Source organism: Saccopteryx leptura, chromosome 2 (assembly GCF_036850995.1).
Source record: "Saccopteryx leptura isolate mSacLep1 chromosome 2, mSacLep1_pri_phased_curated, whole genome shotgun sequence".
NCBI lineage: Eukaryota > Metazoa > Chordata > Mammalia > Chiroptera > Emballonuridae > Saccopteryx > Saccopteryx leptura.
In genome coordinates, this window is record NC_089504.1 from 255,068,212 (window position 1) to 255,095,717 (window position 27,506).

The 27,506-nt window shown below is 45.5% G+C and overlaps 1 protein-coding gene, 1 long non-coding RNA gene and 1 other non-coding gene across 4 annotated transcripts; 2 read left to right on the top strand and 1 right to left on the bottom strand.

The window, feature by feature from the left end:
• Positions 1 to 2,786: 2,786 nt before the first annotated feature.
• Positions 2,787 to 27,365, top strand: LOC136395902 (uncharacterized). Of its 2 annotated transcripts, none has more exons than XR_010749403.1 (3): positions 2,787 to 2,886; positions 22,416 to 22,551; positions 27,244 to 27,365. It is a non-coding gene; the product is annotated as an uncharacterized lncRNA (long non-coding RNA). The 2 variants fall into 2 exon arrangements; XR_010749404.1 differs by lacking the exon at positions 2,787 to 2,886 and adding an exon at positions 17,360 to 17,775.
• On the bottom strand, positions 9,592 to 12,052 carry LOC136393985 (adenylate cyclase type 10-like). The gene is made up of 4 exons (XM_066366530.1): positions 12,016 to 12,052; positions 10,463 to 10,501; positions 10,134 to 10,277; positions 9,592 to 9,929 (listed from the first exon to the last, which is right to left on the bottom strand). Exons 3-4 carry the CDS (start codon positions 10,240 to 10,242, stop codon positions 9,592 to 9,594), a joined length of 447 nt encoding a protein of 148 aa, XP_066222627.1. The 5' UTR covers positions 10,243 to 10,277; positions 10,463 to 10,501; positions 12,016 to 12,052.
• Positions 23,459 to 23,534, top strand: TRNAG-GCC (transfer RNA glycine (anticodon GCC)). Its single transcript has one exon. It is a non-coding gene; the product is annotated as a tRNA-Gly (tRNA).
• Positions 27,366 to 27,506: the final 141 nt, after the last annotated feature.

Consider the following 27,506-nt stretch of genomic DNA (forward strand, 5'->3'; position numbering starts at 1 on the left):
ACCCCTTTCCTGGGCAGTCAGCGCAGCCTCCTCCCCTGCGCACACTCTCAAAGCAGTGTTTCAGCCTGGCCCTGCGCCCAGACAGCTGTGTCGTAGCCAGCGTCCAGCGTAACGACCCCGCGTCAGGCAGGGCCCGGGAGCGGTCTCTCCCCTCATGGACTTTGCTGCCCCTTCTCGCCTCCAGCCCTCCCCTGGGCGACCTCTCTCCCTGAGCGGGGAGGGTGTTGGGGAGCGCAGGTAAGGGCCAAGGCAGCCCTCACAACGACAACCCTCTGCTCCCAAAGAATGGCCAGGAGCCACCTCCGCTTCCTAAAGCCAGGGCACTAGTCTGAGACAGCAGAAGTTCTACGTCTGTTACGAGCTGAGCTGACAGAATGACAGACTTGTCTAACTGCAGTTTTCCTGGCCACGCCCTCATCCAAAGCCCATTCTTTCATTTGCACTGACTGTGCTCCTGATTGGCTGGCACTGCCCGCCTCCATGCCCCGCCCCCGCCAGCCCCAGGCGCCTAGCTCATACTTGGTTCTCTTGTCTGGACGAGTGGGGTAACGGTCAGTGAAATTAGGCAACAGATGGTGGGTGACCATCACACAGACACGGATCTCTTGAGCAAGCACACACCAAATTTTGTTCAGTAATGATTATGGCTTTTATCAGACCTGTGAAATTTACCAGTTACACTGCATTCAGTAGTTATCTTCAGGGATTTTGATGAGGGAAATTTTTGACTTGTCCTTTATTTTTATTTATTTATTCACTTAATTATTCATTTTAAAGTGTTTACTTAGCTCAGTGCAGATGTAACATCTCATTTACAGCGTGGCCTCGGGGCACAGAAACAGTTGGCCACAGAAGAGTAGCTCCCGGAGAATTAGAGGGAAAAAACCACAACGCCAGTTGGGGGAGGGCGGCAGCGCGCGTGCGGGAAGAGCTGGGAGGGGGACCGAGTGGCACCTGGCGGACGGACAGACGAACGGACGGTCCGATGGAGACCCCTAGAGACCAGGGGCAGCGGGAGCGCGAGGGCGCGGTGGGGCTGACAGGGCGCCGTTGGAGCGCGCACCAGACGCCGTGACCCTTCCCAGTGCGCGCACTGAGCGGGTGGGGCGCTGAGCCTCAGCGCGGCTTTGGAGCGGGTTCAGGCCCCGCCGGCGTGCGGGTTGGGACTTGCGTGGGGGCCCACAGCGGCGGTGGTCAGCTGGCTCAGCTCAGTCTGTTGTCCCCTCTGCTCGAACAGGAAGGTCCCCGGGTGGGCGGGCAGCCCCGCTTCACTGGCCCTGGCCCGCGGACAGCGCAGGTCCTTCTCCATCTCCAGCCCCTTTGGGGGCTCCTTTCCTTCCCAGCCTGCCTGCACCGACCGGGGTGCTCCTGGGCATCACCCCCGAAGGGTGGAGAGCGGTGAGTGGGAAGCTCTTCAGGCCCATACAGGCTCGCACTGGGTAGGACTTCCCTGGGAGTATGGCCTCCTGGTTCCCAGGGTCCCGGAGGCCCTGTCTTACCTGCTCCTTTCACTGTTTGATGGAACAAGCTTTTTTGTTTTTTTTTTTGTAAATCTTAATCCACGTTTAAGCCCTCCCCCCTTTTTTTGTAAGTGGGGTATGTCATGTAACAAGTTGTGATGATTTGGGTCTATTTACACTGGACTAAAGAGAGTCTGTAACCCCTGTCTAAGCCTAGAGTCACCCGTCTGTAAGTTGCATGTAAAATAATGGTGGTTTCAGCTCTGTTTTCTGGGCACCTGCATGGAGAGGGCTTTGTCCAATTGACTTCTTCATGTACTTGTTTTTGAGTGTGTGTCCAGGTCCAGTAATGAGCCGGATGTTCTCAGAAATGAGTCCGTGCCCAGAACAGTGTGGGTAGAGAAGGGAACGTGCAGTAAATACATTGAATATATCGGACTTATCTCTGAAAGTTGGAGTTTCATAGAAAATATGTTGACTTACTGTTAATACCTATTGTAGACCCTCAAAGAAGAAAGTACCGAGACAGTGTCTTCAACATCCTCAGCATAGGTATCCAAACCACCATTAGTAAAATACAAACTCCTTGTTGTTTGTTTTGGCTGGCTCTACCAGTTGTCTGGGGTGATTGGTACTGAGTTTTGCTAAGTTGATTGAAAATTCTGAATACATTTTTACCTCAAAAAATGGAGTCATCAAGAAAAATTGATGTTGAATATTAATTTCCCGATTCCCAAAAGTGAATCTCGTACACTGAATTCTAGTCACTAGAAGACACAATAAATGTTGAGTTTCTTGGATGTATCTGATACTGTGTGAACAGCACACACTGAAGCCCTTTCCTGTGGTAAGGTAACACAGTTGTTTTTACATAAATTTAATAATGTTACTTTTAGGTATTATTTTGGCTATTTTAATATGAGCCTTTTAAAGCAAAGCAGTTTTTTATCTAAATATTTTTTCTCCGTTTAATAAAGCTTTTTGGATGCTTTATTCTAAGTCTACTAATGTGTAGGAAGATATGCTAAGATAAGAAAGACATGCTACCTGCCCTGAAGAAGTTTGTAATCTTGTGGGATAGACAGACAAGTAATTTGTAACATCCCTTTGTGTTTTTTTGTCCTGTATTTATAAGTCAGTTGGAAATATTAAAGTCACGTTCAGTGCTTGATGTATCTACTTTTATTCAAATTCTTACTTAAGAGCGCAGTTCCAATACTATGTCTGAAGTTTTAAAATCAAGCTTATTAAAAATAAGTACCATTATGGAAATGGTGTGTACATGTGTGTTTGATGTTATGTTTTCTCTTCTCTTCTGTAGAACAACAGTACTTTGAGATAGAGAAGAGGCTGTCCCACAGTCAGGAGAGACTTGTGAACGAAACCTGAGGATGCCAAATCTTGCGGCTTAAGTCAGAGAATCTCAGTAAGTATTTCATTGCATCTGTATAGTTTTTGTGGAGTATTGAGATCTTCAGAATCTTTGTATGCTTTGGAAACATTTACACACTCTATATGAAAATGTTGATTAGGTGTCATTGTTTTCATTTATGGTAATATTTTGGTTTTTTATTCTGTCATAAAGACTGTAAAAGAACATAGGGTTTAATGGTGAAGAAGCCTAGGTTTTAATTCTGAGTGCTACTTAAAAGCTCTTTTGCAGCCCTGGCCGGTTGGCTCAGTGGTAGAGCATTGGCCTGGCATGCAGGAGTCCCGGGTTCGATTCCCAGCCAGGGCACACAGGAGAAGTGCCCATCTGCTTCTCCACTCCTCCCCCTCTCCTTCCTCTCTGTCTCTCTCTTCCCCTCCTGCAGCCAAGGCTCCATTGGAGCAAAATTGGCCCAGGCGCTGAGGATGGCTCTATGACCTCTGCCTCCGGCGCTAGAATGGCTCTGGTTGCAACAGAGCAATGCCCCAGAGGGGCAGAGCATCACCCCCTGGTGGGCATGTCGGGTGGATCCCGGTTGGGCGCATGCGGGAGTCTGTCTGCCTCTGTTTTCAACTTCAGAAAAATACAAAAAAAAAAAAAAAAGGCTCTTTTGCTATATGTGACTCCTAACAGTGCCTGACTGTTGTTTATAAAATGGCTAGAACAACATGTCCATCTATATACACAGCTGTACAGATCAAATATGATACATTGGAACACATCTTGGTAAAATGAAAGCAATTATGCAACTGAAAAGGTAAAGAGAGTGTCTTAATTATTTTTATGTTGTTGAAAACTAAAATCTATTAAGTCCATTATACTTATATTTTAATTCTCTTTATCATTTTTATAAATATTTATTAATTTCAGGATATTTTCTACTTATTCCTAGTTCAGGTGAAAGATGATTAGCTAATTTCCTTCTTTTTTTTTTTTTCCTTGCATTTTTCCGAAGCTGGAAACGGGGAGGCAGTCAGACAGACTCCCGCATGCGCCCGACCAGGATCCACCCGGCACGCCCACCAGGGGGCGATGCTCTGCCCCTCTGGGGCGTCACTCTGTTGCATCCAGAGCCATTCTAGCGCCTGAGGCAGAGGCCACAGAGCCATCCTCAGCACCTGGGCCATCTTTGCTCCAATGAAGCCTCTCTGCGGGAGGGGAAGAAAGAGACAGAGAGGAAGGAGAGGGGGAGGGGTGGAGAAGCAGATGGGCGCTTCTCCTGTGTGCCCTGGCCGGGAATCGAACCTGGGACTCCTGCACACCAAGCCGACGCTCTACCACTGAGCCAACCGGCCCGGGCCTAATTTCCTTCTTAATTAGTTTTTTTACATCATCAAGTCCTAGAAGGTACCCAAGCTCTTAGATAAAGGTCTTGATGTTTATAGGGAGGAGAATGTCTATTACGTGCTTTGTCTGCAATAGAAGAAAGCAGATGTCAGAAAAGACCTGTGCAGAGTAGGGGCATAATACTTGTTACTAGATAATGCTGGATTTTAATTTGACTGGGAACTCAGGAAGCTAATAATGAGAATGGTTGAAACTTCCATTTTCTTTCTTAACTAGGTTCATTGGTTGTTTGGGTCATAACTTTTTTCCTACTCATTTTGGCACAACTCATTTTTAAACCTGACATACACATGATGGTATGGTATGGTATGGATACATGTTTAATGAGGGCATAAGTATTGATTGAGTAGCTAAATCCAATTTATTGTCTATACCTGTTCTGCCTTGGCATAATAAAAATGTCTGTACAGTAATGATGCTAAAGAATTTTGGGAAAGTGGCTGATGACAGCTGCTTGTGTGAGATCTGGAAAAGGGAGAAGGAGGGAAGATAAGGCTAAACCTACACAAACGTCTGAGCTGTACAATTACATTTGCATTTTTTTTTAGTTTATCACTCTGCATCTGTAAGTTTGGAAAGCAGTGAATAACCTTAAAGCAGAATAGAAGATTTAGATGAATTTAGCAGGGTTTTGGTTTTTTGTTTTTTTTTTTATGGCAGAGACAGAGAGAGGTACAGATAGGGACAGACAGACAGGAAGGGAGAGAGATGAGAAGCATCAAGTATTCATTGCAGCACCTTAACTCTTCATTGATTGCTTTTTTTTTTTTAATTTACTCATTTTTTTTTTTTTTTAGAGAGGAGAGAGAGAGAGACAGAGAGGAGAGACAGACAGAGAGAGAGAAGGGGGGAGGAGCTGGAAGCATCAACTCCCATATGTGCCTTGACCAGGCAAGTCCAGGGTTTCGAACCGGCGACCTCAGCATTTCCAGGTCGACGCTTTATCCACTGAGCCACCACAGGTCAGGTGGGTTTTTTGTTTTTTTTTAATAAGCCAGTTGTTTAAATAGAACTTAAGACTGGAAGTAGTAATAATGTATTTATTTGCTCATTAAATCACTTGCACATGATATAGATGAATTCTAATGGGAAGAAGTTTCAGAAAGTTTCTTTCCTAATTACCTTTATGTGTTTAAAAGAGAAACTACAAGGAGAGATAGCCCACTATAAGTGGACATTGTGGGATTGATAATTCAGTATCAAGCATAATTTTCTTCCATGTTAAAGGCTCTGTTTAGAGTGATAACTACACTGAATTACAATTACAGTATCTGTTAGTGTGATTTATTCTGTATGTTTTATGTAGTTTAAATGTTACTTTATTAATATTTTTATCTAGTTTTCTTATTCATAAATATAATTCACTGTTTTTATAATTGACTTGGGAGATGTCATTAAAAATATGGAAATTGGTGCCTGACCAGGCAGTGGTGCAGTGGATAGAGTGTCAGACTGGGATGCAGAGGACCTAGGTTTGAATCCCCAAGGTTGTTGGCTTGAGCAAGGAGTCACTCACTCTACTGGAGTCCTCCCCTTCCCTGGTCAAGGCACATATGAGAAATCAGTCAACAAACAACTAAGGTGCCACAACAAAGAATTGATGTTTCTCATCTGTCTCCCTGTCTGTCTGTCTCTATCTGTCCTTCTCTCTCTCTCTCTCTCTCTGTCACAAAAAAAAAGAAAAGAAAAAGAAAATTGGTAATTGTGTATGCTTTTCCTATAAATCTTGGCTAGAGTGATCACAAATGCAGTTTTGGAAATAAGATAGCATATTTTAAAATTTGGTCTAAAATAAACTTTGGATAATTTTGTGAATTTGGAATACAATGTAATTCAGCTTTTCTGAGGCTCAGTTTCTTAATTTTAGGTGTGTATGGGTGGCAGTTGGATAAAACCTGGGTTTGCAAAAAACCCCAAAAACAAAAACCTGGGTGTGCAAGTTTTTTGGGGGGAGGGGTTTGACAGAGACACAGAGAGGGTCAGAAAGGAAGGGAGACAGATGAGAAGCGTCAATTCTTTGTTGCGGCTCCTTAGTCTCCTTAATTGTTCATTGATTGCTTTCTCATATGTGTCTTGACCAGGGGTCTACAACAGAGTTAGTGACCCCTTGCTCAAGCCAGCGACCTTGGGCTCAAGTCAGTGACCATGGAGTCTGCCCACACTCAAGCCCCACATTCAAGCCAGTGACCCTTCATTCAAGCTGGTGAGCCCCTGCTTAAGCAGGTGACCTTGGGATTTCGAACCTGGGTCCTCTGCGTCCCAGTCCAATGCTCTATCCACTGCGCCACCACCTGGATCAAGTTGTTCTTGCAAGTTTTAAGCCTTTGTGTGTATGATCATAGTATTTCCTCAGATAGTCAACTGAGGGCACTAATTGAGAAAACAAAGAGCTTGAATTTGCTCAGGATCACAATATTGCCATTCAGGTAAATGTCATTCCTATCAATAAAACTAACTGTAACCATGATACTGGAGCAATTTCTTTTTTTAAATCCTGATTTTATTTAGTAGTTATTTAGGCAATGGGAAGATGAAACAGATGTTCTATTATGAGGAACTATTAAAAAAATCATGTATACATAAATTTCTTTTTTTTTCTTTCTGAAGCTGGAAATGGGGAGAGACAGTCAGACAGACTCCTGCATGCGCCCGACCGGGATCCACCCGGCACGCCCACCAGGGAGCGATGCTCTGCCCACCAGGGGGCGTCGCTCTGTTGCTACCAGAGCCACTCTAGCGCCTGGGGCACAGGCCAAGGAGCATCCCCAGCACCCGGGCCATCTTTGCTCCAATGGAGCCTCGGCTGCGGGAGGGGAAGAGAGAGACAGAGAGGAAGGAGGGGGAAGGGTGGAGAAGCAGATAGGTGCCTCTCCTGTGTGCCCTGGCCGAGAATCGAACCCGGGACTTCTGCACGCCAGGCCGACGCTCTACCACTGAGCCAACCGGCCAGGGCCCATAAATTTTTTAATTGGATCTTTATGTGATATTTTTACTGATAGATTGGACATTACTTTTACTTATTAGAATATATTAGTAGTTGTTATTAAAATAAAGAAAATTTTAGCTCTTGAGTTGTGATTTTTAAAAAAATCTTTCTTTTTATTTATTCATTTTTTAGAGAGAGGAGACAGAGAGAGAGAGAGAGACAGACAGACAGACAGACAGATAGAAGGGGCCGGGGAGGAGCAGAAAGCATCCACTCCCATATGTGCCTTGACCAGGCAAGCCCGGGGTTTCGAACTGGTGACCTCAATGTTCCAGGTCGATGCTTTTATCCACGGAGCCACCACAGGTCAGGCTAAGTTGTGATTTTTAAAAAATTCTCATTAAGTACAGCACCACAGAATTAGACATAGGATGGAGGTTCACAAATTCATCTACCCACTTACCCACTTATTACCTGCCTTCCATCTCTCCTTTCTCTTGGAAACTATCTATTTAATGCTTACTGTCGCCCCGGCATTATTTCAGGTATCGTAATACAGTTGGGGATATGGATGAATCACATCAGAAATCATTTCCTGAAAGTAGAGATATGACCAACAGGGAGAAACCAGTTAGTAATGTCAACCAGAGGTGGGTCATGTTGGGGTATAAAACAGCATTACGAGGAAAAAGTGAAACAGCTACTGGGTATCTTAGCATTCAGAAAATATACTTTTTTCAAATCAGAGAACCTATTGTTATATTTAACCAACAAACTTTAAAACATAGAGCAACTGTTGTAAATTCCGTGGGTTTACGTAGAGACACCAAATCCAGATGAATTTTAAAGAGTTTTATTAAAGGAGGAGATTTGTTAAGTATGCTGGCCACATATAGATTACATGACCCAAATCATGTGTGTGTGAAAAACATTCTAGGGGCTGGTTATATACCCTTAATCACACAGGGCTGGGGAGAGCATGACATCATGGCATAAGCTTACAACCTTTGTTTTCACCTATACAGGTTTGGGGAAAAGGATGAGGGGGATGGGACACAATTCATTAGCAATTATGAATTGTTAGGATTCATAAAAATGTTTTCACACATTAAAACTTATACGGTAACACAATAGTAAAAATGTCATTCTACATATTAAAAGATATTCCTAAATTTTTTAGTGTTCATTTGCCATTCCCTTTTGAGAGTTTTATATATCAACTATATGCTTTCAGGAGGGGTGGGGTAGTTTCCATGGTGCTAGGGGATAAAATGCCTGTAAATGGCTCATCAATATAAGAAAAGGTTTATTTTAATCTTTCTCTTCCTGCACCTAGCTAGCTATTGTATTTACCTGCTTCCTTACAGGTGTGGGGGAAAGACAGGAATTTAAATCTCCTTCCTCTCTTCATTTACAATAAAATGTTATCGGCCATCCTGAGGTGGTGCTAATCTCACAAGTATAGAAATTACATTTACAAAATCTCTCTGCATACCAAATTAATAAAATGTTCTTTAAGCTTCCTAAAATATTAATATTAATTCTGTAGTTTTTTGGTACCTTACTACACAACCTCTAAGAATAAGTATTAAATATTAGGTATTAGACAATATTTGAAAGGAAAAGCTTGGTGATCTTATGTGTTAAGATGTGAACAAAACAGCAAAAGAAGCATATAGCTAGGTTGTTTTATTTTGTTATTTCGTTTTATTTTATGCTTTCTCAGGAGGGTAGCGGCTCAGAAAGCTCGACCATGCCCCGCCCCCTCTGTCGCTGGCTCTGCTGGTGGCTCTGCTGAGTCTGCTGGTCACCACATTCAGCACTCCTTAAATGCTCACACTCGACCCGCGTCAGGCAGGGCCCGGGAGCGGTCTCTCCCCTCACGGGCTTTGCTGTCCCTTCTCGCCTCCAGCCCTCCCCTGGGCGACCTCTCTCCCTGAGCGGGGAGGGAGTTGGGGAGCGCAGGTGAGGGCCAAGGCAGCCCTCACAACGACAACCCTCTGCTCCCGAAGAATGGCCAGGAGCCACCTCCGCTTCCTAAAGCCAGGGCCCTAACACCCCGTCCCCGCCTCCCGGAGGCCTCCACACCCCAATCCCAGGTCCCTACAGGCCGCAGGGAAGCCTGGTCACTCCCCCTCGACCGACCGCAGCGCCCGTGGCCGCCCCCTGTCTTGGGCGGTGTTAGATTCAGGGAGTACTGACATGCTGGGGCTGCCAAGAGTGTACAAGGTCCCTGTGCAGTGTGCCCCCGTGTAGGTTAGCTGCAGTCCCTGTACAGGTTTAGGGGGCCTGCAGTCCCTGCGCAGTTTGTTAGCTGCGCAGGTTTAGTTAGCTACAGTGCTCCAGTCTCTTTAAAGGCGTAGGTTGCCTGCAGTCCCTGTACAGGTCTGCAATAAAACGTATAAAATTTACTTTGTGTCTACTGTGGCCTATCTCGCCAGGATGTAACAGGCGGAAGCCCTGAGAGTCCGCCCCAGACCGCCCCCGCCCCAGGGGCTCTGCGGACAGGTGGTCCCGGGCACAGAGCAGCGGAGCTCCCGCAGGCGACAGCGCCCGCATACCTTCACCGCTCTCGCGTCCGGAATCCTTTCTATCTCAACCAGGCTCCGGTCGCAGAGCTGCCAGCAGTTGGGCGACAGCACGACGTCGTTCACCTGCGCTAAGTTCTGCGCCCGGCGCACGTCGTCCACCGTCTGTCCGGTCACCAGGAAGAAGTCGCGGGCTTCGTCCCCGAAGACCAGCATGCTGATGTGGCCGGCGGCCAGGCCTGGCGGGGGGCGGACGACAGGTGCGCGGGGCTCGGGGACCTGGGGCCACCGCAGAGCGAACCCAGGCTCTGAATCCCACAGCGACCAGAGAAGGCCTCTCCGGGCCTGGGGCTCCCGGAGCCAGAAACTCCTCCACCAGGGTCCGTCCTCCCGGACAGCGGCCCCTTAGACGCCGTCGGCCTCTCTCCTGCTCGGACGCTCACCGATCTTGACGCGGACCTCCAGGCCCTCCTCGGACTCCTTGAGCCTGAACAGCTGGTGGATCTTCAGGCTGCACCGAATCACCAGCGTTATGATGCTTTTCAGTTGCATCCGCTCCACCTTCCACAGGGCTAGAAGCGCGTCACCTGGAGAACACAGACACGCCGGGGCCCCTGACCTGACAGGTGTAAGTCGCTCTGTATGAGATCTGTCCCCACTGTCCCCACGCGCTGCTCAGCCCAGGCTCCGGCCGCCGCTGTCCCAACAAGCCTCCGTGTCCGAGCAGGACCCTCGGCTCCATTCCCGCCCTCCAGCTCAGGAAGCCCCGTACCTGCAAACTTTAAGATGTCCCCTCCGTAAAGTAACACCGCTGAGAAAAATTGAAGAAGAACAGTTAAATCAAACTCTTATTGTTTAAAGCTAATAAAAATTCATTCTTCATCCATGGACTAGAAATTAGGTCAAGAAAGCAGCAATTCAGAGAACAGAGTTATCCCTAAGATGGCATCTCAGACAAGTCACTTAAACCCATCTGGGGGTGTTTCCTCAGCCGCAGAATGAGTCCATTGTACGAGACTTTGCACACGCTCCGCTTCTGTAAACGGGAAAAAATGGCAAAGGCGGGCCTGGGATTTCGGAGGAGGCCTCCGGACACCTACCCTATCCCTGTGGTCATGGAAGGCTCTATACTGATCAATGTAAGTATTCTGAGCTGGGGCCGAGTGACCCTGAGTGAGGGCACGTGTGACAGGACCCATCCGCACTGAGAACCAGGAAAAGGGACACCACAACTGGGATCAGCACAGGGTTTGTTTATTACCAACTTGCATTTTGCATATTTAGCCTCTGTGATGTAAATAGACATGTCTGCCTCTTACTGATGCTTCCTCGCACATTTGTGCAATACTGCTGGGCTGAGGGAGAGGCAGAAAAAAATTTAGATAGAGTGCCTGCTTTTCAGGAGCATTGCATTTTGTCTCGTGAGTGGTACGAGGTATTACTGGGGAACTCAGGGTCTGAGGAAAGACTAGACCAGGGGTCCCCAAACTTTTTACACAGGGGGCCAGTTCACTGTCCCTCAGACCATTGGAGGGCCGAATTATAAAAAAAAAACTATAAACAAATCCTTATGCACACTGCACATATCTTATTTTAAAGTAAAAAACCAAAACAGGAACAAATACAATATTTAAAATAAAGAACAAGTAAATTTAAATCAACAAACTGACCAGTATTTCAATGGGAACTATGCTGCTCTCACTGACCAATGAAAGAGGTGCCCCTTCCGGAAGTGCGGCAGGGGCCGGATAAATGGCTTCAGGGGCCGCATGCGGCCCGTGGGCTGTAGTTTGGGGACCCCTGGACTAGACCCACAGTTTACTGCAACAGTCAGTCCTTTTCTTCACGAGTCATTCATACGGATAATGCCGGCACGGTGCTGGGCAGAGGTTGGAAGGGAGACCAGGGTCTTCCCTCAGCTCTGTGTGCTTTGGGACCCATCATTCAGAGACATGTTACCGATGAGTTACTTACAAATCACTAATCTGTTCACACAGCATTCTCTTAATGGCTGCTTTTGGGTTAAGCCAAACGCTAGCTTTTGGGGACTATTGAACATACTGTAGCTACAGTTCTTTTAGAGGTAGCCTCCAGCTCAGGCCTTCAATGAATGCACAATGTTCTTTCCTTCAACTAGTCTGTACCGGTGAGGTTTGTTTACACACTCCTTCACTTCACTGTATTATATTTCAAAAAGACTGGTTTCATACACATCTCCTGGGGAAAAGAAAGAGTGCTGAGCCATAGTACTCGATCAGGTCATAACCAACAAATGTGGAAAAACAATGAACTGAAGGAATCTCACCCAGGGACCTGCGGGGACACTCTCCACTATTCCACTTAGGTGGTGGTTAAGGATCCCCACCAGTTGCTCCCCCCCCTCCATGTACATGGCTCTACTAAATTTCTCCGTCATCGCCGTAAAGCCTGTAAGACAGGGGTCCCCAAACTACGGCCCGCGGGCCACATGCGGCCCCCTGAGGCCATTTATCCGGCCCCCACCGCACTTCCGGAAGGGGCACCTCTTTCATTGGTGGTCAGTGAGAGGAGCATAGTTCCCATTGAAATACTGGTCAGTTTGTTGATTTAAATTTACTTGTTCTTTATTTTAAATGTTATATTTGTTCCCATTTTGTTTTTTTACTTTAAAATAAGATATGTGCAGTGTGCATAGGGATTTGTTCATAGTTTTTTTTATAGTCCGGCCCTCCAATGGTCTGAGGGACAGTGAACTGGCCCCCTGTGTAAAAAGTTTGGGGACCCCTGCTGTAAGAGATGGGCAGGTAGACGCCCTGGCTGCTTGGAGGAGCCAGACTAAGGCAGGAGGAGAGGGCACACTGGGGAGAAGCAGGGTTCCCCCTTAACAATGGACAGGGCTCCTCCTTAAAGGTCTCTGTGGCTGGTCGAGGGTCAGCTCTGCAGCCTCCGCCATCTATGGGTCTAAAGGGTCAGGGAAACGTGCCAGGTCCTCCTCCCTCCAAATCTCTCACCATGTACAGGAATGAATGCAGTTCCTTCAGCGGGCTCTGGAACTCCCATCCCATGTGATGAAAGCACACAAACTTCCAACAGTCGGAAGTGGTGGCCAGTTTACTGCTAAAATGGACACAGTATCTGGAGAGACCATTTCCTAAGGTCACTTCTGCCTGGGGTGTATGTGAAGCTTGGGGGTTGTCAGTTAACTTGGGGCAGGGACACTGGAGCCCAGGAGTCCAGATGTGGGACTTGGACACCTTAAAGGCTGCCGTGACAGGACGAGCTTGATAGGGGAAGATGTTTTCTCAGGAGGAATATCTGCTATAGCAGCCCAGAAAGCCCGATAATGCCCCAACACCCTCCGCCTCTGAGCTCCACTGTGGCTCTGACGTGAGCCTGCTGGTCACCACATTCAGTACCCACCCCTTGTGTGCTAGCTGTAAATATCGACGAACATCAGTGTCAGTAGAACTCCATGACAGAGGTCCGCTCTGCAGGTATAGGGCCATACAGAATGAGGTCCAGGAGGTGAGCAGCTACCTTGGCGATGGTCCGGTCCTCTGACTCATCCTTTTGCGTGTCCATGTTCAAGGACAAACGTGCAGGGTTTTATGGTCGCTGCAGATAGTCCCCTAACAGACCTCTGGAAGGAAAAGCTGAGAATGGAGGACGTCTGAGTTTGATTCACTCACTCACTTTCCTGTTTCCTTTTCTGCATCTGCTTGGTTCTAACCTGTGGACTGCTTATTTAAATGAGTGGTGATAGACCGTTTTTGAAAAGAAAAGAAAATAGTATAGACGTGAGTTTATGTGTGTGACTATTTACACAATAATGACTAGAAAGGAGTACTATATAGGAATAAGGGATTAAGTGTATCAAGGGATAGTTTTACATATAGGTGAAAATTTTAAAGCGCGTGTGTGCATGAGGCTTTCAACTGTAAGCGGAAGGAAATGTGGGAGTTTGAATTTGTTACCCAGTTATTTCTGGGGAAATGAGGACTTCCCAAGGCCTTTCTTCAGGTGCTGGGGCCCATTAAATGCTCCCACTCTCCCACCTCAAGCAGGAATCACATCCCCAACATCTTCAGAGTAATCCAAGTTACTGGAACAGGTGATAGAGAAAATAAGAGGATAAAAGAAAAAAGAGAGGAACTGTTACTGACCAACAGGGAGGAACGGTTAGTAATGTCAACCAGAGGTAGGTCATGTTGGGGTACAAAACAGCGTTACAGGAAAAAGTGAGGCAGCTACTGCGTATATTAGTGTTAAGATGATAAGATATATATATACACACACACACACACACACACTAGAAAGCCCAGCGGTCATACGAAATGACCGCTGTTCTAGATATTATAAATTGTAATTAAAACGATTTGTGCAAAGGTGTCTGCTAATTCAAACTGAATTACCCAGGGCAGGCTGCGAGGATGCCCCTTTGCTTAGTGCCCCATGGGGTTTCCCCCTTCTACTTGCTTAATTGCTTAAAGAATAGTGCAATGAAGGAAACCACTGGTGGAACATTTCTTAAGAGCCACCGCTATCTCAATAAATAAAGGTGATTTAAATAATAAAATGTTAATTCACACGTCAAAGATCTCTTTGTACACAACATTTCAATTAGTGGAACTACAATGTTTCCGTACTTGCAACATTGAGAAAATCCTTTCTTGCCACGGTCAAATCGATTAGTTTCTAACTTGAAGTTTAAGGACTGACAGTGTTCACATTTAATATTCATGTCACCAGAGGAATGCTCAAAAATTAAAGTTTCTCCGTTTGAAACTGTTTTAATCCTTTTTGCGTTTCGGTCAGCATTACTCTGTCGTTTTTTTTGCATTTCTCTCCTGCCTTTGTTCAAGGGACTCATTTTGTCGAGACAGGCTTTTTTGTCTTGCATCTGAGGCAAGCCTTGTTTCTCTATGCTCATCAGTCTCATTTTGCCGAGAAAGACGCATTTGCTCTGCGACTGAAGCAAGCCTTGTCTTTCTCTCCTCAGTGGTTTCTTTTTGTCGAGAAAGCCGTTTTTGTGCAGCTTTAGCTCCTTTTCTCTCCTCTTCAGTGCTGTATTTTCTAGGAGGCATTCTTAAAAGAAATTACATTAAGACGTAGTTTTTATGTAAAACAGATGATTGCCAATGCAAGCAAATGTTCACCTTCCCCCTGACACGCTCAATTTGCGTTCAGCCTTAAATTGTTTCAAAAGTAGATGATTGCCAATGCAAACAAATGTTCACCTTCCCCCTGACCCGCTCAATTTGCATTCAGCCGTGGCAACTTCACCCCATTGGCTAGTACAGTTACGCAAGCAACCAATAAGCTATCGGCGACAAACAGACACTTAAGCCGCAAATAATAAAGATATTTTAAATCTGGGAAAACATTGTATTTAACAAACAAACTTTAAAACATAGAGCAACCTCTAAGAATAAGTATTAAATATTAGGTATTAGACAATCTTTACAAGGAAAAGCCCTGGTAATTTCAAGTGTTAAGATGTGAACAAAGGATAGCAAAAGCAGCATATAGCTAGGTATTTTACTATGCTATTTTATTTTATTTTATGTTTTCTCAGAAAGGATAGCGGCACAGAAAGCTCGACAATGCCCCACTCCCCCACGCCAAGCTCTGCCAGTGACTCTTCTGCCCAGCTCTCCCTGTGTCACCTCCGCCTAGCTCTGCCAGTGACTCTTCTGCCCAGCTCTCCCTGTGTCACCTCCGCTGAGCTCTGCTTGTGACTCTTCTGCCCAGCTCTCCATGTGTCACCTCCGCCAAGCTCTGCCAGTGACTCTTCTGCCCAGCTCTCCCTGTGTCACCTCTGCTGAGCTCTGCCTATGTCAGTTCTATCAAGCTCTTCCTGTGACTCCATCATAGGACTCTGCCTGTGACACTTCCGCCGAGTTCTGTTTGTGCCACTGCAAAGCTCTGCCTGTGACTCTGTCATCAAACTCAGCCTTTGACTCCACTTCAAAGCTCTGCCTGTGATTGTGCTGCCGAGCTCCGCCTGTGGCTCTGACGGGAGCCTGCTGGTCACCACCTTCAGTACCCACCCCTTGTGTGCTTGCTGTAAATATCGACGAACATTAGTGTCCCATCGGAACTCAGTGACGGAAGGCCGCTCTTCAGGTTTAGGGCCATACAGAATGAGATCCGGGAGGTGAGCAGCTACCCTGGTGATGATCCGATCCTGTGACTCATCCTTTTGTGTGTTCATGTTCAAGGACAAATGTGCAGGGTTTTATGGTCGCTGCAGATAGTCCCCAAACAGACCTCTGGAAGGAAAAGCTAAGAATGGAGGACGTCTGAGTTTGATTCACTCACTCACTTTCCTGTTTCTTTTTTTGCATCTGCTTGGTTCTAACCTTATTTAAGTGAGTGGTGATAGACTCTTTTTTGAAAAGAAAAGAAAATAGTATAGACGTGAGTTTACGTGTGTGACTATTTACACAATAGTGTCTAGAAAGGAGTACTATATAGGAATAAGGGATTAAGTGTATCAAGGGATAGTTTTACATAGAGGTGAAAATTTTAAAGCGCGTGTGTGCATGAGGCTTTCAACTGTAGCAAAAGGAAATGTGGGAGTTTGAATTTGTTACCCAGTTAGTTCTGAGGAAACGAGGACTTCCCAAGACCTTTCTTCAGGTGCTGGGGCCCATTAAATGCTCCCACTCTCCCACCTCAAGCAGGAATCACATCCCCAACGTCTTCAGAGTAATCCAAGTTACTGGAACAGGTGATAGAGAAAATAAGAGGATAAAAGAAAAAAGAGAGGAACTGTTACTGACCAACAGGGAGGAACGGTTAGTAATGTCAACCAGAGGTAGGTCATGTTGGGGTACAAAACAGCGTTACAGGAAAAAGTGAGGCAGCTACTGCGTATCTTAGTGTTAAGATGATAAGATATATATATGTATTTTTTAAATCAGAAAAAACATTGTATTTAACAAACAAACTTTAAAACATAGAGCAACCTCTAAGAATAAGTATTAAATATTAGGTATTAGAGACAATCTTTACAAGGAAAAGCCCTGGTAATTTCAAGTGTTAAGATGTGAACAAAAGATAGCAGGAGAAGCATATAGATAGGTATTTTACTATGCTATTTTATTTTATTTTATGTTTTCTCAGAAGCGATAGCGGCACAGAAAGCTCGACAATGCCCCCCCCCCACGCCAAGCTCTGCCAGTGACTCTTCTGCCCAGCTCTCCCTGTGTCACCTCCGCCGAGCTCTGCCAGTGACTCTTCTGCCCAGCTCTCCCTGTGTCACCTCCGCCGAGCTCTGCCTGTGACTCTTCTGCCCAGCTCTCCCTGTGTCACCTCCGCCGAGCTCTGCCTGTGACTCTTCTGCCCAGCTCTCCCTGTGTCACCTCCGCCGAGCTCTGCCTGTGACTCTTCTGCCCAGCTCTCCCTGTGTCACCTCCGCCGAGCTCTGCCTGTGACTCTTCTGCCCAGCTCTCCCTGTGTCACCTCCGCCGAGCTCTGCCTGTGACTCTTCTGCCCAGCTCTCCCTGTGTCACCTCCGCCGAGCTCTGCCAGTGACTCTTCTGCCCAGCTCTCCCTGTGTCACCTCCGCCGAGCTCTGCCTGTGACTCTTCTGCCCAGCTCTCCCTGTGTCACCTCCGCCGAGCTCTGCCTGTGACTCTTCCACTGATCTGCCTGTGACTCCTCTACCCAGCTCTGCCTGTAACTTTTTAGGTCAGACTCAGGCTGTGACTGTGCCACTGAGCTCTGCCTATGTCACCTCTGCCGAGCTCTGCCTGTGTCACCTCTGCCGAGCTCTGCCTATGTCAGTTTTACCAAGCTCTTCCTGTGACTCCATCATAGGACTCTGCCTGTGACACTTCTGCTGAGTTCTGTCTATGCCACTGCAAAGCTCTGCCTGTGACTCCGTCATCAAACTCAGCCTTTGACTCCACCTCAGAGCTCTGCCTGTGATTGTGCTGCGGAGCTCTGACTGTGGCTCTGACTCGAGCCTGCTGGTCACCACATTCAGTACCCACCCCTTGTGTGCTTGCTGTAAATATCGACGAACATTAGTGTCCCGTTGAACTCTGTGACGGAGGGCTGCTCTTCAGGTTTAGGGCCATACAGAATGAGGTTCGGGAGGTGAGCAGCTACCCTGGCAATGATCCGGTCCTGTGACTCATCCTTTTGCATGTCCATGTTCAAGGACAAATGTGCAGGGTTTTACTGTCGCTGCAGATAGTCCCCAAACAGACCTCTGGAAGGAAAAGCTGAGAATGGAGGACGTCTGAGTTTGATCCACTCACTCACTTTCCTGTTTCTTTTTCTGCATCTGCTTGATTCTAACCTGCGGACTGCTTATTTAACTGAGTGGTGATAGACCCTTTTCTGAAAAGAAAATAGTATAGACGTGAGTTTACGTGTGTGACTATTTATGCAAAGGTGACTAGAAAGCAGAGTAATATATAGGAATGAGAGATTAAGGATATCAAGGGACAGTCTTAAATAGAGGTGAAAATTTTAAAGCACGTGCTTGCATGTGTGTGTGTGTGCATGGGTGTATGAGGCTTTGAATTGTAAGTGGAAGGTAATGTGGAAGTTTGAGGTGAAAGAGAGAAAGAGAGAGGGAAGGGGAGAGAAGCAGATGGTCGCTTCTCATATGTGCCCTGACCGGGGATCCAATCCGGGACGTTCATGCCCGGCTGACGCTGAGCAAGCCAGCCAGGGTAACATATCTAATTTCAAGTAGGTAGGGAAGTGTAATCCTACGCGGAATACCTGTGAGTAGCCTCAGCTGTTACCTGATAATAGGTGAGCCCTTAGATCAGCAAGAGGTGATTAAAAGGGGTAAAAAATGAATTCAGATCCAAGAGCAAACTAGACTAATTTCCTTCTTTTGAAGAGTTATTAAACTTTTAAATGAAGAGAATGCTATGTATGTAACTTGATTTTAAAAAGACTCATTGCTAAACTTCTCACATCTCACATCTTCATGGGTAAGATACGAAATGGTAAGAGTGATGAAAATACGGTTGCTGGTGAACAATCAGACCTGTAGGGTATTGGTTTATCATTCCTCTGTCCATTGAGCGGGAAGCCTTCATGTGTGCCAGGGGACTCGGATAAGGACAAAACTGGAAGGAGAGCTAGTACAGAGAATGACAGTCAGGATCTCCAAATATCTTAATTGACTGAAATAATCAAATCTCAGAAGAATAAATGAAGTGCTGTTTAGAATTTTTTTTTTTTTTTTTTTTTTTGTATTTTTCTGAAGCTGGAAACTGGGAGAGACAGTCAGACAGACTCCCGCATGCGCCCGACTGGGATCCACCCGGCACGCCCACCAGGGGCGATGCTCTGCCCCTCTGGGGCGTCGCTCTGCTGCGACCAGAGCCACTCTAGCGCCTGGGGCAGAGGCCAAGGAGCCATCCCCAGCGCCTGGGTCATCTTTGCTCCAATGGAGCCTTGGCTGCGGGAGGGGAAGAGAGAGACAGAGAGGAAGGGGGGGGGTGGAGAAGCAAATGGGCGCTTCTCCTATGTGCCCTGGCCGGGAATCGAACCCGGGTCCCCCGCACGCCAGGCCGACGCTCTACCGCTGAGCCAACCGGCCAGGGCCTGTTTAGAATTTTAACAAAATCAAATGTATAAGCATATGGTGGGAAAGGCTAGATTTACTGCGTATTTAATGCTATCTTTAAAAAATCTCTTATATCAAAGCATACATGTGCAGAAAATGCACAACTCACAAGTGGGTAGCTTGACGGATTATTTTAAAGGGAACAGAACCAGGTAATCCCCACTCATACCAAGAGAAGGAACGTTTCCAGCACAACAGAAGCTCCTATCACACTATCTCCCAGTCACCCTCTCACTTGTCCCCAAAGGGAGCCTCTCTCCTGACTTCTAACACTACAGAACACCTTTATCCATTGTTTAACTTTATATAAATGGGATTATACTGTTTATACACTTTTGATTTTTTTCTCTCAAGTGTTAGTGATACTCACCCACATTGTGCGTATATCGATGCTGTTCATTTTCAGTGCTGTATAGTATTCCCCCCGCCTGCTTATACCAAAGTATTTATCCACTCCACTACTGACCTATAGGTTGTTTCCAGTCTTAGGCTATCAGGATTACCGCTGCTAAGAACATTCTTCTACATGTGTTTTGGTGAACATATGTATGCATGCTTTTCTCTTGGGCATATACCTGAGTGGGATTTACGTCGGTTTTTATGTTATATGTGTACATGCATACACACAACTGAGAAAGAATTGAATAAAATAAAAGGCAGAATAAGTTTAAAATATCAGATTTTTTATTAGTGGTAATTGGTATACCTGTTTGTTAGTAAGTGTTAGGTACTGAAATTTGTTATGCCGTATTCAAGCTATATTTTAGTGTATAATATGGTAGTATTTAATCGTGCTTTTATAACCTAAAGCCTGGTAAAAACAAAGATGCAAGCAAAGCTAATAAGTGAAAATATTGTTAAAATTTTCCTTATAACACTTTTCATTTCTTTATATGCAAAAATGAATAGAAGCAAAGTATGAAGAAAAACTGGCAGCTAAAGCAATCCTCAGCTACTGAAACAGAATTTCAAAAGGCATTTGGGGAACAAGTCTATGTAACAGGAATGATGTTCTGAGGTCAATAATGAAGTAAGTAAAACCTAACATGAATGTATTTTAAAAACATGGCTATGCTGAGAGCCCAAGGAACTTGAGTAAGAGACAAAATAATTTAAAATTAACAGAATGCCTTAAGGATATATATACTGCTCACAAAAACTGGGGGATATTTCAAAACAAATATGAAGCGATAAAAAAATAAGCACTTGATTTTTTTATTGAACAAGAACATCAGAAAAGCAAATGACAAGTCAAAGAAAGTTGTTCAATTATGCAAATGCGATGCAAAACCAACTTTTATTTCATTGGTGAAAATGCACCATACAAAAGGCTGAAAATGGCCCTGGCCGGTTGGCTCAGTGGTAGAGTGTTGGCCTGGCATGCAGGAGTCCCAGGTTCAATTCCCAGCCAGGGCACACAGGAGAAGCGCCCATCTGTTTCTCCACCCCTCCCCCTCTCCTTCCTCTCTGTCTCTCTCTTCCCCTCCTGCAGCCAAGGCTCCATTGGAGCAAGGTTGCCCCGGGAGCAAGGTTGGCCCAGGCGCTGGAGGTGGCTCTATGGCCTCTGCCTCAGGCACTGGAATGGCTCTGGTTGCAACAGGGCAACGCCCCAGATGGGCAGAGCATTGCCCCCTGGTGGGCATGCCAGGTGGATTGAGTTGGGTGCATGCGGGAGTCTGACTGCCTCCCTGTTTCCAACTTCAGAAGAATCAAAAAAAAAAAAAAAAAAAAAAAGGCTGAAAGTACTGGAATATATGCACGTTCCCTGATCCCCTGATTTTTGTGAGTAGCGTATTTAGGCTCATAGCTCTTATACTTTTTCATGCTTATATAGAGATAAGTAGTGACATTATAGTAAAATCTGTCTCTTACAGGATTTGTGTATCTATCTATCCGTCTATATGTATGTGTCCTTTGTTTTATTTATTTATTTTATTTATTTATTTACAGAGACAGAGAGAGAGTCAGAGAGAGGGATAGATAGGGACAGACAGACAGGAACAGAGAGAGATGAGAAGCATCAATCATCAGTTTTTTGTTGCGACACCTTAGTTGTTCATTGATTGCTTTCTCATATGTGCCTTGACTGCGGGCCTTCAGCAGACCGAGTAACCCCTTGCTCGAGCCAGTGACCTCGGGTCCAAGCTGGTGAGCTTTGTTCAAACCAGATGAGCTGGCGCTCAAGCTGGAGACCTCGAGGTCTTGAACCTGGGTCCTCTGCATCCCAGTCCGACGCTCTATCCACTGTGCCACTGCCTAGTCAGGCCTTTGTTTTTGAACTGGAAAGGAGAATTTACAAGTTAGTAAAAGTATAAACGGTTACAATCAGCTAACAATATTTTATTATATGTTTATAGCAAGAGTTATAACTATAATATTGTGATGACCATATAAATGGCCATTAGCACTTGTAGATGAAGGGGGATTGTGTCCCTGTCTGGACTGTCCAGTGGACCAAAAGCAGCCCGCATTTCCAGTGTGATTAATGACTTACACATTATGTATGTGAGTGCTTTACATTTCTACAGATGTCCATTATTCATGAGTGTGAGGATCTTTAGGAGGCATTCTGAGAATAATTCAAGTTATATCATTACTGGAAATGTAGCTAGATTTGAAAAAGGGCTTGCACTGTGCTAATGAGTTTCTTGAATTATCATTGGCCTCTTTGTAGCTGCTGTTGCTTTAGCTGCTGTTTGAGTCTTAAATCTGGGAACAATTTTTATTTTTTCATCTTCAGAATGTTTTTTGCATTACTGAAATATTGGTTGTTTTGCAATCTCTACTTTAATTATATTTACTATTTCCATGTATATTTTCTTTTTTTTTTTGGTCCATAAGGAAAACATACAGTTTGTGTTAGAAGTCAGTGTGGAGTCGTACAGCAAACTGTGTGGAGCACACTTCCTCCTGGAGGGATAAGCTGCTGCGGAGGGGCACTGGCGGCAGGTGTTTATTGTCCTCCCACATGAGTGACAGGAAGAAATCTGAAAATAAAGGAAAGCCATGTGTTTCCCCTTCATGTCACACTGATGAATTAGGATTCTGAGAAAGGCTATTTTCTTCTAATTGAAGAGAAAGTTTTTCAATATAGTATCATCTCTACCATAAAGCTCTATGTAACTGCTGTTCTTTTATCTTTTAGGATATTTTAATTAACTGCCGACGTGCCACCACTTCTGTAGCGATTTGTCTACCAATACCGTATTACCTCGCTGTGGGCTGTTCTGATAGCTCAGTCCGAATATATGATCGGAGAATGCTGGGCACAAGAGCTACAGGTGCAAAGACATATATTTGAAAGGCAGAAGCCTCGGGCCAAACCAAAAACACAAGGCTAGTGTGTTCCAAAAGGAAAATTTATTTTAAAAACGCCTGGTTGCAGGAGGGCTGAGGCCAGCAAAGGGTGTCAACCCTGAAGGAGGGAGGGATGGGGCAGGGGTTATATGGATTCAACAAAGGCGGCTGCAAGATCTCTTCTTCTGTTTGTGGTTGGGAGTGGCACCCCAGTTCCTCAAAATTGTCTGCACCCTAATCCATTTGTCCCTTATCAACATCTAGCTGCAAGGGAGGTCTGAGCCGGGATACTGAGTAGGCAGTCCTCCTTCCTCCTTCAGGCCTGCATTGTTCTTAAGAAAGATGGTGGCTGAGAAGCCATTTTATCTATCTTATTAAAGTCAGTTCAAAGAATAAATATGACATTTGCAATTTTAAAGTTTCATTAGTTTGTCATAAAACTCAGTAAGTATAATGTATTTAAATACTATGTAGAGGCCCTGGCCGGTTGGCTCAGCGGTAGAGCGTCGGCCTAGCATGCGGAGGACCGGGGTTCGATTGCCGGCCAGGGCACACAGGAGAAGCGCCCATTTGCTTCTCCACCCCTCCGCCGCGCCTTCCTCTCTGTCTCTTCCCCTCCCGCAGCCGAGGCTCCATTGGAGCAAAGATGGCCCGGGCGCTGGGGATGTCTCTGTGGCCTCTGCCTCAGGTGCTAGAATGGCTCTGGTCCCAACATGGCGACGCCCAGGATGGGCAGAACATCGCCCTCTGGTGGGCAGAGCGTCGCCCCATGGTGGGCGTGCCGGGTGGATCCCGGTCGGGCGCATGCGGGAGTCTGTCTGACTGTCTCTCCCTGTTTCCAGCTTCAGAAAAATGCAAAAACAAAAAAAAAAAAAAAAACTACTATGTAGAGCCCTGGCCAGTTGGCTCAGTGGTAGAGCGTCGGCCTGCCGTGCGGAAGTCCTGGGTTCGATTCCCAGCCAGGGCACACAGGAGAAGCGCCCATCTGCTTCTCCACCCCTTCCCTTCTCCTTCCTCTCTGTTTCTCTTTCCCTCCCGCAGCCAAGGCTCCATGGAGCAAAGTTTGCCCAGGCGCTGAGGATGGCTCTGGGGCCTCTGCCTCAGGAGCTAGAATGGCTCTGATTGCGGCAGAGTGACGCCCCAAGATGGGCAGAGCATCGCCCCCTGGTGGGCATGCCGGGTGGATCCCGGTCGGGCGCATGTGGGAGTCTGTCTGACTGCCTCCCCGTTTCCAACTTCAGAAAAATACAAAAGAACAAACAAACAAACAAACAAAAAATAAAGAAATAAATACTATATAGTATAAAAAACAGCATTTCACCAAGTTTTTATGATCCTTTCATAGTGATACTTTTGCAGTTTATCAGTTTTAAAAGTTACAACACTTGGCCCTGGCTGGTGGTGCAGTGGGTAGAGCATTGTCCCAGAGTGTTGAGGTTGCTGATGTGATCCCAGGGTTGCCAGCTTTAGTCCGGAGTCACAGGCTCCATCCCCTGTCACCGGCTCCATCCCGAGGTCACTGGTTCGAGCCCTGTTCAGGGCACGTATGAGAAGCAGTCAGTGGCACAACTAAGTGAAACAATGAGTTGATGCTTTTCTGTTGTCTATCTCTCTTTTTCTCCTTTTCTGTAAAAAATAAGTAAATAAAAAGTAGAAAGTTGTAACACTTGATGTACAGTCACCCCTCAGTATCTGCAGGGGATGGTTCCAGAACCCTTGGTACCAGACTACCCAGATGCTCAGGTCCCTGAGGAAACGGTTAGAACACGCACACATTCAGATACATTCAGCCCTCCGGGAATGGAAAGTGCTGTTTTCCTTCTGTGATTGAATCCACCAAACTGAAACCCAGGATATCAAGGGCCAACTGTATTCGTTTCCTGGGGCTCTATGCTGGGTAGTTTAAAATAACACGCATTTTGTCTCGCAGTCCTGAGGCTGAAGCGAAGGTTTCACAGGGTTGCTCCACACGGGAGGCCCTCAGGAAGGATGTTTACACACTTCTCTTCCTGCCTGGTGCCCACTGGCAGTCCTCTGCGTCCCTGGCTCTTAAACACATCACTTCAATCTCTGCCTCCATATTCATCTGTGTTCTCCCCTCCATGTCTCTGTCTATATTTCCCTCTTGTGGGAACACTAGTCGTACTCGGTTTAGGCCTCCCCAGTCCAGCGTGACCTCATTGTACTAATTACATCTGTAAAGACCTGATTTCCAAATGAGGTCACATTCTGAGGCTCTGAGTTGACAAGAATTTGTGATGGGGGACATTTCACCCCCAACACTTGGCTTTCCTAATTTCTCTTTGCCAGTTTTTTTTTTTTGAGAATTTTTTTTCAAAGACTTTATTTATTCATTTTAGAGAGGAGAGAAGGAGGAGAGAGAGAGAGAGAGAGAGAGAGAGAGAGAAGAGGGGAGGAGCAGGAAGCATCAACTCCCATATGTGCCTTGACCAGGTAATCCCAGGGTTTTGAACCGGCGACCTCAGCATTCCAGGTCGACGCTTTATCCACTGCGCCACCACAGGTCAGGCATCTCTTTGCCAGTTTTTAATAAGAGGCTGGTAGTGAGCCTGGTGGAGAGAAAAGTTAGGAGAGAACAGTGGCTGGGTGTGTTCATGTATAGCAGTGTTGATGCCTGCGTAGCCAAGGTCAAGTGCTGTTCATGGTGCTGCAGCACTGAGTTCGAATCTGCCTAACTCTGTGCCTCAAACTCTCCTCATCCACAGGGATCTAACGACTTCCGGAATTCCCCATGCAAAGCCAACCTCCATTAGCATTTTCTCAGAAAAGGAAGCCAGGAATACTTACACACTCACAAACCATGACATCAACTATTTATACATACTTATTTACATATATTCACATAAATTACATTGGTAAAAATAAAGTGGACTTGGCCAAAAATGAACACAGTATCGATCTCATTGTCAATTTATGTCCCTTAAAAATGGTTATTGAGGCCTGACCTGTGGTGGCGCAGTGGATAAAGCATCGACCTGGAAATGCTGAGGTCGCCGGTTCGAAACCCTGGGCTTGCCTGGTCAAGGCACATATGGGAGTTGATGCTTCCTGCTCCTCCCCCCTTCTCTCTCTCTGTCTCTCTCTCTCTCTCCCCCTCTCTCCTTTCTAAAATGAATAAAAAAAAAAAATGGTTATTGAAACGGGAAGACCAGAGGGGGTTATTACTTTCTGAATGGAGACTGGGGAGTCTTGTCTATTTGGATACGTGCATTTGGGGAAATAGTATTCATACAATATGAAATTATAGGCTTGATTATTGTTTCTTAACAGATGGGACACAATTGACATTTTGGGCAAGACCTTGTTGTGCAGGATTGTACAATTTAGTGTATATTTTAGATTCTTAGAATTTAGCATTCCTGGATTCCCCAGGACACAAAGTGCCCATTGTACCCTGCTCTGTCATACAGCCTTGTAATTAAGACTGGAATAGTATCCCTCTCTGTAATCTTACAACACAAAAATGTCACAACAGTCAGAAATATTTTAAAAATACAAAGGAAAAGGTAAATCACTTTAAAAGAATGCTGCACTGTTTTATCTAGTATGCTAATAAACGTCAACTTTCCTATTTTTAAATAAAAGTTATGTTAAAATTGAGGAGACCTCTTGGAAGATGATTTAGTGTGACAATAAATTATTAAATAACTCATATTTCCAATAAAATATTTATCTAATCTGGAATTCCAGAAGATCATGAATGTTTTTAAAGATATCTTTCCTTTGTACTCTATTCATTTTTGTTTATTTATTTATTATTATATTTTTTTAGAGACAGAGAGTCAGAAAGAGGGATAGACAGGGACAGACAGACAGGAACAGAGAGAGATGAGAAGTATCAATCATTAGTTTTTCGTTGTGCATTGTGACACCTTAGTTCAGGGGTCCCCAAACTTTTTACATAGGGGGCCAGTTCACTGTCCCTCAGACCGTTGGAGGGCCAGACTATAAAAAAAAACTGTGAACAAATCCCTATGCACACTGCACATGTTTTATTTTAAAGTAAAAAAACAAAATGGGAACAAATACAATATTTAAAATAAAGAACAAGTAAATTTAAATCAACAAACTGACCAGAATTTCAATGGGAACTATGGGCCGCTTTTGGCTAATGAGATAGTCAATGTGCTCCTCTCACTGACCACCAATGAAAGAGGTGCCCCTTCTGGACTTGCGGAGGGGGCCGGATAAATGGCCTCAGGGGGCGGCATGCAGCCCACGGACCGCGGGCTGTAGTTTGGGTACCCCTGCCTTAGTTGTTCATTGATTGCTTTCTCATTTGTGCCTTGACCACAGGCCTTCAGCAGACTGAGTAACCCCTTGCTCAAGCCAGAGACCTTGGGTCCAAGCTTGTGAGCTTTTGCTCAAACCAGATGAGCCCGCGCTCAAGCAGGCAACCTTGGGGTCTCGAACCTGGGTCCTCAGCATCCCAGTCCAACACTCTATCCACTGTGCACCGCCTGGTCAGGCTCATTTTTATTTTGATATAAAATTTGGTTATTGAAAAAAGAGTGTCTTCCAGAAGTAGAATATAATAGCTGAGATTTATATTGCTACATTAAATCACATATCTCCTGGTTCAGATTAAGAGCTTTTTAATTTTTTTTTTCAAAAACATGAATTTTAAACACTACCTTCCTGTTCTCTTGTTCTAGGGAACTATGCCGGCCGGGGGACTGCTGGAATGGTGGCCCGTTTTCTCCCTTCCCACCTTAACAATAAGTCCTGCAGGGTGACGTCTCTGTGTTACAGTGAAGATGGTCAGGAGATTCTTTTTCTTTTTCCTTTTGTGACAAAAGAGAGGGATAGATAGGAACAGACAGGAAGGGAGAGAGAGATGAGAAGTATCAATTCTTCGTTGTGGCACCTTCATAGTTCATTGATTGCTTTCTCATATGTGCCTTGACTGGGGGGCTAC

What these genes read in the sequence shown, in the direction of transcription:
- LOC136393985 (XM_066366530.1), bottom strand. Translation starts at nt 10,242, where the DNA reads ATGCAACTGAAAAGCATCATAACGCTGGTGATTCGGTGCAGCCTGAAG. An exon ending in GGAGGTCCGCGTCAAGATCG is followed by an intron (nt 9,930 to 10,133) that starts GTGAGCGTCCGA and finishes GCCCCCCGCCAG; the next exon opens with GCCTGGCCGCCGGCCACATC.